General features: G+C 43.1%; 1 protein-coding gene across 1 annotated transcript in view; it reads left to right on the top strand.

Moving 5' to 3' along the window:
• The window catches only part of COL22A1 (collagen type XXII alpha 1 chain), a 624,908-nt gene that overhangs the window by 593,519 nt on the left and 18,369 nt on the right, over positions 1 to 13,020 (top strand). Inside the window, exons 57-58 of the mRNA XM_082257569.1 lie at positions 11,584 to 11,637; positions 11,726 to 11,797. Of these exons, the coding sequence (XP_082113695.1) occupies positions 11,584 to 11,637; positions 11,726 to 11,797 (126 nt within the window). The remainder of the gene's footprint in view (positions 1 to 11,583; positions 11,638 to 11,725; positions 11,798 to 13,020) is intronic.

The following is a 13,020-nucleotide window of genomic DNA, read 5'->3' as shown; positions in this document are numbered from 1 at the left end:
GAGCGGCTTCTCAGTCGCATCGGTTGTCACTACAAGACAGCCGACCGTCGGCTATGGACGCCGGTACCGGGGTGATGCCTCTAGCTGCAGGCATCACCTCGGTACAAGCACTTTCCGAAATATCAGCAATATCATTCCACTGGCTTCAGATCACCCAGTGTGTGTAATCCACCTAACAGCAGTTGCTAAGGTAGATAAGTCTAGCAGCAATGTTCATGATAGAATGAAGGGGGGATTGTCTGTGTAAAGGTAGGCCAACAAGGTGGAAGTTAACCACTTAAGCCCCGGAAGATTTTACCCCCATTCCGACCAGTGTTTTTTTTGCGATTTTTTTACTGCGTGAATTTAACGGACAATTGCGCGGTCGTGCGACGCTGTACCTAAACGAATTTGACGTCCTTTTTTTCCCACAAACAAAGCTTTCTTTTGGTGGTATTTGATCACCTGTGCGATTTTTACTTTTTGCGTTATAAACAAAAAAAGAGCGTAAATTTTGCAAAAATAACAATATTTTTCACATTTTTTTATATGAAATTCCCCCCAAAAAATGTAAAAATCAAAATTTTTTAACATTTTTGGCCAATTTGTTTTCAGCTACATATGTTTGGTAAAAAAAATCGCAAAAAGCGTATTTTGATTGGTTTGCGCAAAAATTATTGCGTTTACTAACTAAGGGAAAGATTTCTGTCATTTTTGGTGTTTTTTTTTTTAACGCGTAATGGCGGCAATCTGCGATTTTTTTTGCGGTACTGCGACATTGCGGCGGACAGATCGGACCCTTGACTGACATTTTTGACACTTTTGGGGTTACCAGTGACATTACTGCAGTAATCAGTGCAATACATATGCACTGTTACTGCAAAATGACACTGGCAGGGAAGGGGTTAACTTTATTGGGGAGGGAGGGGTTAAGTGTGTCCCTAGGGGTGTGCTTTCTACTGTGATTGGCTGCGGCTACTAATGTAGGAACACTGATCAACGGTCCTACAGAGTAGAACCGTGTGATCACTGTTTCTACACAGGGGAGAATGACAGGCGGCTTGTTTACATCAGCCGCCTGACTTTCTCCCTCTGTACCGACGATCGGCGAGTGACCGGCGGACATCGGGTCCGCCGGTCACACGCACTAACTTCCCTGTGAACGAGTCGCGGGGGAAGCGCGCCTCCGCGGGCGCGTGCTCGCCCGCTATTGGCTTACAAGGAAGTGACAGGCGAGTGACGTACCGGTACGTCACTCTGCCTGGCCGGGGCTGACCGCCGCAATATATAGTCGTGCGGCGGTCGGCAACCAGTTAAAACGGTCAAGAGATAACAAGGAAGTAAAATAGTATCTTGGTGGTGTCATTGGCCAAGAAGGGGCACATTTTAGAAATGTTAAGGAGGTGAAGGTGTCAAGATTTGGAATGTGATTGGATGTGGGGCTGAAAAAATAGGTCAGAGCCCAAGGTTACACCCAACACCCTGATATGAGGTGAAGGACTGATAGTTGTGCTATTGATCTTGATGGAAACTTTGAGGGAGGGGACATTGGGAGAGGAAACATTATGAGCTCACATTTTGAAAGAGTGAATTTTAGAAAGTGATGTGATCCATACTGATATTTTTATTAGTAAGTCATTACTGATGCACAAGGAGACTGATATGGTGAGCTTAGTAATAAGTGAAGAGAATGAGGGGGTGAGTTGAGAGTTAGATTTTGATGTCATCAGCATATACAGTAATTTTTTTTTTTTTTTTTTTTTTTGGGGGGGGGGGGGGGGGGCATTGGCCCTGTCATACTGTTATCATAGATATTACCTTACTGCTCCGCTATGCAGTAACACATTTGTCAGCAGAGAGTTGCTTCAAATATCTGTTGATAATCTCCCATAAAAATAATAAAAATAAAAGGTGCGGTGCTGAATAGTCTCTCCCTAAAGCCTCATCAGAAGAGGAGAAAGTTCCTTTGGTCATGCATAGAGGAAACCACCACCAACACCCAACTTGACAGCCTCTTGCCAAATAACACAGACCCCCATTACAAAGGTCTATGTAGGCAGATCAACCAGTGGCTCCTTTGGTTACAGCGGTGTCCAGTCCCAATAGTCTCCCATGTAATGTCTCTCATCAATGTTTCAGGCAATATCATCATGCGGACATAAATGGGAAACTCAATCAAGGTAGAGAGTGGACAGCGTCCGACTCACAGCATAGTGTACTGTTGTCAAACCATCAAAATGGCTGCGGTGTCCCGGACTCCAAGGGCGCCGTGCGTCAATAGCTCCTCCCTATGCGTTTCGTCATCCGTTGATGTCGTCTTTAGGGAGAGACTATTCAGCGCTGCACCTTTTATTTTTACTGTCTTTTATCTTTTCTATACATTCAAAGATTTTGTTTCAGCTGCTTTTTCATTTATTATTTTTAATCCTGTGCAGTATATTTATATTACTGTTTGGATAATCTCCCATACCTTTTACAGTCAGAGTATTTTGTCAAAACCCCTTATATGTAAAACGTTTTATGAAAATGATATACTTTATGTATACGGAGGCTTCAAATTATTATTTTTTTCTAAGTAGGATATGTTATATTTTGTCATGTTTTAAATAATGGATGTTAACAATAAAAATCATCTTGGGGAAAATTACTATTTTTAATCCTTACAGATATGAAATACTTTTACTGGTTTTTAATAAAATACAATTACTTCGTATTGCAGCATTCCCTGAGAAAATTGAAATATTAATATTGACAAGCACTGCCTGCAAATGGAATTATTAGAATATAGATTTTGAAGTATTTATTAAATGTTTCCTCCGTGTATGTATTGTGTCATCAACATCTGTCGGAGGCTGGAAGGTGCCATAACCTCGCCGCTGAGTCATCTGCAACTGACGTCATTGTATCCAAAACAGAAACCACTGGTGGTGACGCATTGAAGCTGCCTCACCCCATACAAGGGTCTGGGAGGATGGCTGTCACCCTGGTAATAGTGTGGTCACACATCTCTTATAGGTAGAGGAGGTGCCCAGCAAACAGGATCCTTGGATCAGATAAAATATTGATCTGCTCTGGTTATGACACACTAGTGCCTGAACACTTGGTGCATTTCAAATAAAACCTGTTTAAAGGAAGAATATTTATTTAAATGTGTTTAAAACAATGAGTATTTTCATTCATTTTTGCTTTATTCTTACCATCCTTTCCCTATTTACTTCCTCCTTTCCTCCCTTCATTCCTCTTTATTCGCCTGCGTTCCTTCCTTCCTTTATTCCCCTTTCCTTCCTTCATTCTAATTCATTAATTTGCTTCTATTTTTCATTCATTCCTCTCCCTTCCTTCTTGGCTTCCTTCATTATTCTTCCTTCATCCCCCCCTTACTTCCTCATCCTTCATTTGACCATGTCTTTTATTCTTCTCTATTCTTACCTTTCTTTCTTCTTCTTCCTTCTTACCTTTCTTCGTTTCTTCATTACTCTTCCTTCCTGCCCTTCCTTCCTTCCCCTTTCCTTCCTTCATTCCTTCTTATTCCCCTACTTTCCTTCCTCATTTATTCCCCTTTCCTTCCTTCATTTGCTTTCTTTCTTTACTCATTCCTCTCCCTTTCTATCTTGGCTTCCTTCATTCCTTTTCTTCGCTCCCCCCCCCCCGCCATCCTTTATTCGCCCCTCTCCTTTGTTCCTCTCTAATCTTTCTTCTACTTCCCTCTTACCTTTCTTCAATACTCTTCCTCCATTTCTTTCTCCCTTCCTTCCCCTTTCCTTTCTTATTTGCTCTTCCTTTATACCTTCATTCCCCTTTTCTTCCTTTTTGTTGCCTTCTTACCTTCCTTCATTCCTTTTTACTTTCATTCATTTCTCTTCATTCCTCTTCCTTCCAACCTTACCACATACTCCTTCCTTTAATCATTCACTCCCTTTATGCATTCATTCCTCTGCCTTTCTTCCTTCCATCCCCTTTCCTTCCTTCGTTCCTTCTTATTCCCCTACTTTCCTTCCCCCTTTTTTTCCCCTTTCCTTTCTTCATTCATTCCAAGTCCTTCATTTGCTTTCACTCTTTACTCATTCCTCTCCCTTTCTATCCTGGCTTCCTTCATTCCTCTTCCTCCCTTCCTTTATCCCCCCCCATCCTTCATTCGCTCCTCTCCTTTGTTCCTCTCCATTCTTTCTTCTTCTTCCCTCTTACCTTTCTTCATTACTCTTCCTCCATTTCTTTATCCTTTCCTTCCCTTTTCCTTTCTTATTTGCTCTTCCTTTTTACCTTTCCAGCTCCATTCCCCTTTTCTTCCTTTTTGTTGCCTTCTTACCTTACTTCATTCCTTTTTACTTTCCTTCATTTCTCTTCATTCATCTTCCTTCTTTCCTTACCGCATACTCCTTCCTTCATTCACTCCCTTTTTGCATTCATTCATCTGCCTTCCTTCCTTCCATCCCCTTTCCATCCTTCATTCCTTCCTTTCTCCCTTCTTCTTCCTTCCAACCTCCTTCCTTCACTCCTCTTCCTCTCTTCCTTTCCTCCTTCATTCCCTTTACCTTCCTTCCTTCAATTTTTTTTCCTTCCCCCCCCTTTCCCTCATTCCTCTTCCTTCATTCTTCTTTCTTTATTCTCAGCCCTTCCTTCCTTCCTTCCTTCCTTCCTTCCTTCCTTCCTTCCTTCCTTCCTTCCTTCCTTCCTTCCTTCCTTCCTTCCTTCCTTCTTTCCTTCCTTCCTTCCTTCCTTCCTTCCTTCCTTCCTTCCTTCCTTCCTTCCTTCCTTCCTTCCTTCCTTCCTTCCTTCCTTCCTTCCTTCCTTCCTTCCTTCCTTCCTTCTTTCCTTCCTTCCTATTTTTTAAAGAGGACAACTTGTCACTGTTTGCCGCAGTACAGTCAACGTGACTGGTCGGCAAGTGGTTAAATACTGGGTGACTACTCCTGGTTAAAAAAACGACTCACATTTGTGCTGTACAAATGTGGAATGTGCTCCGCCAGCTTCAGGAGTCCTATGCTGGCAGAGTCCAATACCAGAGATTAAGGGTAGAATTAAAAAAAAAACAGCCATGAGGGGTGCCTGGATATATGATCCATCAAAGTCACATAAACGTCTTTTATTTAATTAATGGCACTCCCTGTCTGCTGCGTTATACAGTAAGAAGTTTGAGGAGCAAGAGAGGCTACAAACCATGACCCATTTTATAAATAGGATGTAAAATGCGGGCCATGGTGTGCGATCCACAATGTACTGTAACGGGAGCGGATAGCAATATCTGCTCTATAAATATGCCCCATAGAATTGGTGTACTATTTAATAGAATCAAAATAAATGGGTGAACTGCTGATAGGGTCTCTTTAAAGTTTATATACAATTTGAGTGATTGGGTTTAGATCTACTAGGCTAAATAATACAATAAAAGCTCAAAATGTAGCTCACTGGAAACACGCTAAACCTTCCCTTTGGCGAAACACATTTTAAATTCAGCCACTTAATGCAGATGATAATATCTGTACCTTAAGGGTACAAGCTATATTTTAGTGATTTCATGGCGCGCTAAATAAAAGGATAAGTCTCATAAAATATTCCCTGTGAATTCACGCTCTGAATTCATTGTGAGTATATAGAAGAATGTGTCTTGTTTATGGAGGTATCTAATAATTAACTCAAAAGTTGAAGAGGAAGCCCTGATGTGACTAGACATGGCTGTGGAATGTTCCCCAATGTCTCAGTGATGTCTATGATCAGCATAGGTGTGCGCAGCCTATTGCATTAGGGTGTGCCCCCCAAATGTATTAAAACGTGGATGGTGTCATTAGAGCAGTGGACTTGTCAGTAGGGCAGAGGTTGGTGTCAGCAGGGCCCCAGACTTGCCAGTAGGGAATCGGTTGGCATCAGATTTGGAAGGGCAGTGGACTTGTTGTCAGTAGGGCAGAGGTTGGTGTTAGTAGGGCAGTGGACAGTGTTAGTAGTTTTTATTTTTTAGGAGTCCCATTAGGAGGCTTTGGTGAAGTATTAGCAGGGGGAATCTGCACTGCACAGGGTGATTAGGGTGTGCCCAGGCACACCGGGCACACCCCCTGCGCACTCCTATGATGATCAGCGATGGCTGATAGAGAGATTCACAAAGGTAAGGGTGCCCTAAATGCAAACTAGACCACCCCAATTTTACCTATCTGATTTAGCAATGCCCAACCATTGAAACTTATTGGAATTGGTTTTATCCTACATGTGCATGGTCTTGGGTAAATAAAGACAGCTCTGCCCCTCCATATGCCTTCTACAGATGGTAAAAACGTATCCTTGTAGCGCACCCCTTAAGGAGCTGCAAGTAACCCACCCTGCACAACCAGGCACGCCAAATTTTCAAAGGCACTCTTGAGTCAGAGAACAGTCCGTGATTTTGTTTTTTCTTTTTTGTTTATTGTGACTGTAACTTGGATAGGGATAGGGGATTATGGGATGCCCATTTGACTTCAACAACAACTTCAGGGACAAGTCTTTCTATATACAGTCTCTATATACAGCTCCTCCTTCTCACTCCAGCACACGCTTGCAGAAACTAGCTGGAACACTGTCAATACCTGATGGTCTCTCCGTCAGATGAAGCAATGGCCCATTACAGGCAGGAACCCGAGGCTCCTTAGTTGTGTACAGCTTGCATTTCTGCTGTAGCTACCGATCCCAGCATTATCTCTTTAGGCACTGCCATCCCCCTGCTGCTACCCCTTTCACTAGCCCTCTAGGTTAACTTCTCCCACAGTCCTCCAATCTGACACTCACCAGCCCACCTGACTGAGATCTCCCAGGCGTGCTGACCTGCACCTGCTGTCCTCTCTCCTTGCTTCTAAGCCTCCATTAAGGGTTTCCTCTGTGTGTTTTGGAAGGAATCTTCCAGTACCTAAACCCAAGCCCTGAGGTCACCCTCCCCCCAGACTAGGGGGCACCCTCAAGTGCCTCCTCAGCACTCCATATTAAACCCAACTGCCCCTGCTACCATGGTCGATGTCTATTTATGAGGTAAGCTCTACTCCCTGCCAGCCTGATGCTGGGGATTGGCCGAGACCTCATAAATATGCATGGCAGCCCCTCCTTACTCCCACCCTCCAGCTCTAGAAGTTTCTACAAACTTCCAGACCAGAGGGAGCTGCCAGATGAGTCATCCAGCCCCTGAGTCACTAAACCCTTACCCAGATTCATATTTCAGGCTTAGCCCTGAGCTAACTATGTTTTGCCTGCCCTAACAGACCTACACTAACAAGCCTATATTAATTCCAGCACACTTCTAGAGGGTTCTACACCCTAAAAAAGACATTCACTCTCCCTATCCCCTACAGAAAAAGAAAATCCCTAACACTTGTCCCTGTCCTGCAATAAAAAAAAAAACAAAAGCATACCTTCTAGATCAGTGGTTCTTAACCTTGTTGGAGGTACTGAACCCCACCAGTTTCATATGCGCATTCACCGAACCCTTCTTAATTGGCAAAATAAAATATGAATTTTTCAAATTCAAAACATAGGTATATATTATTTTAGGTATATATTTATACATAGGTGCACAAAATGAACAAAACCATTAAGAACAAAGAACAAAAACATTAAAACATGATTTTCAAACAAAAACAAAAACATAATAATGAATATTTACTGAAAATTAGTGTGACTTCTGCTGTTGTCTTTCAGAGACCAGTTCAGAAATGCGCGGCTTTATCTTGGCAAGTGCCACTCTCATGTCATTATCATGTCTCATGTCACCTCACCCTGGCCTGCTGTAAGGGGGGATCTATATGGAGGATGGGACCTCACCCTGGCCTGCTGTAAGGGGGGAGATCTATATGGGTGACGGGACCTCACCTCACCCTGGCCTGCTGTAAGGGGGGATCTATATGGGGGACCTGGTCCCCCATATAGATCCCCCCTTACAGCAGGCCAGGGTGAGGTCCCCCATATAGATCCCAGGTCCCCCATATAGATCCCCCCTTACAGCAGGCCAGGGTGAGGTGAGGTCCCGCCCCCCATATAGATCTCCCCCCTTACAGCAGGACAGGGTGAGGCGAGGTCCGGACCCTGGCCTGCTGTAGGGGGATCTATATGGGGGACCCCAGAGTGACCTAACCTCACCCTGGCCTGCTGTAAGGGGGGATCTATATGGGGGACCCCAGAGTGACCTAACCTCACCCTGGCCTGCTGTAGGGGGGGGATCTATATGGGGGACCTCACCTCACCCTGGCCTACTGTAAGGGGGGGATCTATATGGGGGATCTTCAAAGTTCTGCTTTAACACGATGGGAAATACTATGTCTGTTGGCTGCCAGAAAACAATATTGACATACTGGCTCTCACCCAATCCCCCTGGCTTGGAGAATCTCCAAACCATCTTTTATAATTTAATGCTGGTAGATAATACCAATACCCTGAGGGACCGATCTTTACTTTAGAATTATTTAAATCTTAGTCTGCATACCCCAGCTCTGAATTAATGAGAGCCTAATTAGTTAACATTATGTTCGATTTTTAATACATGGCCTGGAATAGCTCCAGGGCACTCCGGACAAACTAGACGTTTTGTGAAATGCATTGTGGCAGATATATCTACTGTCATAGTAGTTGTCAAAAACTGGAGACCAACTCTATATTGCTGTTTGGAGCTGAAAAATTAGCGAGTTGACTAGAATGTTCTATGTTACTAGTCATAGTATGCAATTTTTACTATAGTAAAATTTTTTATTACAAATGCACAACCTTCCATGGTCTAGTAGAGAGTCAAATTATCTTTTGTAGTGCCCTCTTAGGCTGCTAAGTGATAGGAAATTTTAGTTTTCGGCTGGGTGGTTGTTGGCCAAGTTTGAATTGTATAAGTGTGCATTTGGTTTCCTCCTAAGCTCAATGGTGTGGAGGTCTCTCGCTGTTGTCAGTAGGGGTCGCTCCACCTCTGGCTATAGTATGTTGGCTTCCTGCCAGGGGTTATGAATATAGATATTTCTCTCAGCCATCCCAGTAGGAGGTTCAAGCCACTAGGGCATGATGAGGAAGAGTTTAAATATTTGGGAAAGCCATGTGCTCGCTCTCTTGCCTCAGGCTCAGGCCTAAGAAGGTTCTTCTAGACTGTCTATGCTGCTGGGCCCAGGACCCCGATTGGGGCCTAGCATGCACAGGGTGTACAACTTGTACAACACTTCTAGCCTAGAAGGTTAACCAGCTAGAGCTGCCATCTCTGAAAGCCATGCTGCTGATCTGTTTGGCTGTTCATCAGGGTCCTGGCTGTGGCAGAGCCAGGGGGCCCATATTAGCAAATACAGAGTCACCTCTGAGACTTTATCGCTTCACTAGAAGGCAACAGGAGGCTTGGTTTGGTCAACTAGTCCCTGGCCTCATGACTAAAAGCCTGTGTAGCTTTACAGGGTGAAGCTCACACAATTTCCCCTAATCTGGCCTTTTCTTCCACTTTCAGGGATCACTTTCAACAGGGGATTAGATGTCCTCTTCTTTGAAACTCACATTTATCGGGGTATCCCTGAAAATAACCTAGGTCTCCCTTACCTGTCCAGAGGTTGCCAGATAAAATACCAGTTCCAGAGCACACCGACAAACTACAGGCTCAGTCTAGGGGTGTCTTTTTTAAGGGTTATTGCAGTATTTGAACATAGGTGGGTAGAGGGATCAGCGTGCAGGATACTCCAAAATCATAGACAAGTACAGGGGGACAGATCCCAAAAAAAAAATATTGTTGGGGGTAAAGGGAACAGCCAGCTAGTCTGAGACTCTGTAAGACCAGTCACAGTCCTTGTAGCAGCCTCTGGTATCTAACCCTCAAAGCACAGGCACACCTGAAGCCCTAGGCAAAGGGGCCTACTCATATTGTCCAGAGGCAGGTCCTAACCCGCTTCCCTGTGACACTCTTCAGTGAAAGGGGTCCTTCTATAGCCCATCTTCCTAAGGTTAATGTATTTAAGTCCTGGTTCCTCCAGGCCCTCAGCTAAGATTATGCTTAAAGCAGAGTTCCACTGGTTTTTGTCTTTATTAAAAGTCAGCAGCTACAAAAAGTGTAGCCCCTGACTTTTAATAAACACACACTCACCTGTCCCATGGTCAAGCGATGCGGTAGGCAGGAGCCTCGGTTCTCTCCCTCTGCTCCCAGCGGCGCCAGCACTATGATTATGGGCACCTGACTGTGACAACTTGCAGCTTCAAAGCCAGGTGCGCACTGCACATGCGCGAGCCATGCTGCACGTCCTGAGTGGACAGGCAATCTTCTGAGACCTGTGACGTGTCCCACAATATACCAGAAGAAGAGGAGAACTTCCAATTGAGACGCCTAGACAGCCCGAGCAGAAGTGGGGAGCAGGTACCTGTCAAAACAAGGTACCCACCCCCCCCCCAAAAAAAATGACATGCCAAATGTGGCATTTCAGGGGGTCAGCAGGCCTTAAATCGGAAGTTCCACTTTTGAGTGGAACTTTGCTTTCAGCCTGACAACAACAGCTCTTTAATAACACAGGCTGCCTCCCAGGGGCAGAGGCCCCAGGAAAAGAAAGAGTTCTAATTAGACCTTCCCTGGAGTCAGTTAAATATTTATTTATATTCAAAGATTAATCATCCTATTCTATTTCCAGAAACTCCTTCCAGAGACAGGCAGGAGCAATCAACCCTCAAGTTTGGGTATAGACCTGACCAGACCTGGAGAATAAATTGCTGCTCAACTGGGTACAGCAGAGCCAAAAAATGTAACCAGTCCAAGGCAGGGCGCTACATCCAGTGTAGATCACAGCTTAGTCTTATATAACCACCAAATCACATACTTTCTACAGTGTGACACTATTTACACTAAAAAAAGGTCAACCCGTTTCAGATGTTCCTACGAGCTTCCTCATGGGATAAAATCAGCTTTTAGTTCTGCTCCAACTTTTTCCCCAGAAATTGGTAGAATAAGCAGAGGGCAAGTAGAGAATTTCTAGAGCCCAAAGAGGGTCCTGTCATATGATCTAATACATCAGTCAGCAGTTGGAGTCACCACCAATAGTGATCCAGGAGTCAAGGTGTTTTTTTATACCCTAATACCATCACATCAATGATGAAAGATAACATTACATACTGACTATTTCACACCAGTCCTGAGGAGGAATGGGAACGTGCAAAATGTGTTGACCTGTATGTTGTATAAATAGTACCACACTGTAATGTTGTGGTTTGGTGGTTATAGACGAATAAACTGTGATATAAATCCTATATACCAAACAGTCTTCATTTAATTATAAGTGAAATGTGTTGTGTTTTTATTATTACATTATACTTACATATATTATATTATATTTTTTGCGTTTTGTTAACAAGTGCCTTAGTTCTGTAGCACTACGTACAACATATAACTGAAAAAAAACAATGCTTAAAAATATACAATAAGTTATAAATTGAGAAATGAACTAGCAAAAAATTGCCCTTAAGAATGTATACAATAAAGTGATTTTAATATAACGTAGAAAATCAACTTATCACTTTTTATGTGTTTAAAACTACTGGACTACTATGTGATGTACCTGTACCTTGTAATATGTTTGAAATGCCCAATAAAGAACTACATGCAAGAAAAACCATGTTAGCATAACTCTGAGTCCATTTTTGTTACTTTTTATATTATAGGGTAAGAATGGAGTTGCCGGCCCTGCAGGAAACCAAGGACCTCCGGGCTTGATGGTAAAAGTCTATAAACATGCTTGTTTTTAATTTTGGTTTCTTTCTCTTGCTTTCATTGATATGTATTCATTTCACCCATTCAATTTAGGGCCCCAAGGGAAGCAAAGGTGACACAGGTGCTGCTGGAATCCCAGGATTTCAAGGACCTAAAGGACCACCGGTAAGTAAATGGCATCAGGTACAATATATTAACATTGGTTATATGTTGCTATTATGTCATAACTTTTTTTACTTCTGAATAGAGTGGAGAAGGATTAGAACACTTATTAGGTTTGTATTGCTGTTGTTGCCCCTTATTAGGGAGATTCACCCTTTCTATTTGTCCTGTTTATCATTATCATCGAAAGTGAAAGTTAAAAAAAATCAAAAATTTTGGGTTGCCCCCAAAAAAGCAATAGAGGGGAAATCTTCCAATAGGGACACTTGTTACATAGTTACATAGTTAGTGAGGTTGAAAAAAGACATCAGTCCATCCAGTTCAACCTATGATGTGTGTGTGTGTTTGCTGTTAACCATACATTGTATACCCCTGTATGTTGTGGTCTTTAAGGTGCCCATCTAATAGTTTTTTGAAACTATTGATGCTCCCCGCTGATACCACTGCTTGTGGAAGAGAATTCCACATCCTTACCGCTCTGACAGTTAAGAACCCCTTACCTATTTTAAGGTTAAACCGTTTTTCCTCTAGTTTTAGTAAGTGGCCCCATGTCTTATTGCATTCCCTTTCTCTGAAAAGTTTGTTCCTTATGCTAGGGTCACCAGTACAGTATTTGTACATTGATATCATATCCTCTCTCAAGCGTCTCTTCTCCAGAGAGAATAAGTTCAGTGCTTATAGTCTTTCCTCATAGCTGATGTCTTCCATTCCCCTAATTATTTTTGTTGCCCTTCTCTGGACTCTCTCCAGTTCCAGCACATCCTTCCTGAGGACCGGTGCGCAGAACTGGACGGAATACTCCAGATGTGGCCGACCAGAGTCTTGTAGAGTGGGAGAATAATCTCTTTATTTCTGGAGTGAATCCTCTTTTTTTATACATCCCAGTATTCTGTTGGCTTTGCTTGCAGCAGCTTGGCATTGCATGCCACTGCTAAGCATGTTGTACACAGGTCCTTTTCCATCTTAGATTCACCCAGAGGTTTCCCCCCTAGTGAGTAGCTTGCTTTCGTGTTTCTGACGCCCAAGTGCATTACTTTACATTTCTCAACATTAAACCTCATCTGCCGTGTAGTTGCCCACCCCATTATTTTGCTCAGGTCCGCTTGTAAGATTTCCACATCCTGCATAGAAGATATTGGCATGCTTAGTTTAGTATCATGCACAAATACTGAGATTATACTCGATATCCCCTCCTCTAGATCATTTATGAATAAATTAAACAGGAT

This window comes from Pelophylax lessonae (genome assembly GCF_965119305.1).
Source record: "Pelophylax lessonae genome assembly, chromosome: 5".
Lineage (NCBI taxonomy): Eukaryota > Metazoa > Chordata > Amphibia > Anura > Ranidae > Pelophylax > Pelophylax lessonae.
The sequence above is the reverse complement of the archived record's forward strand: the minus strand, read 5'-3'. Positions and strand labels throughout refer to the sequence as shown.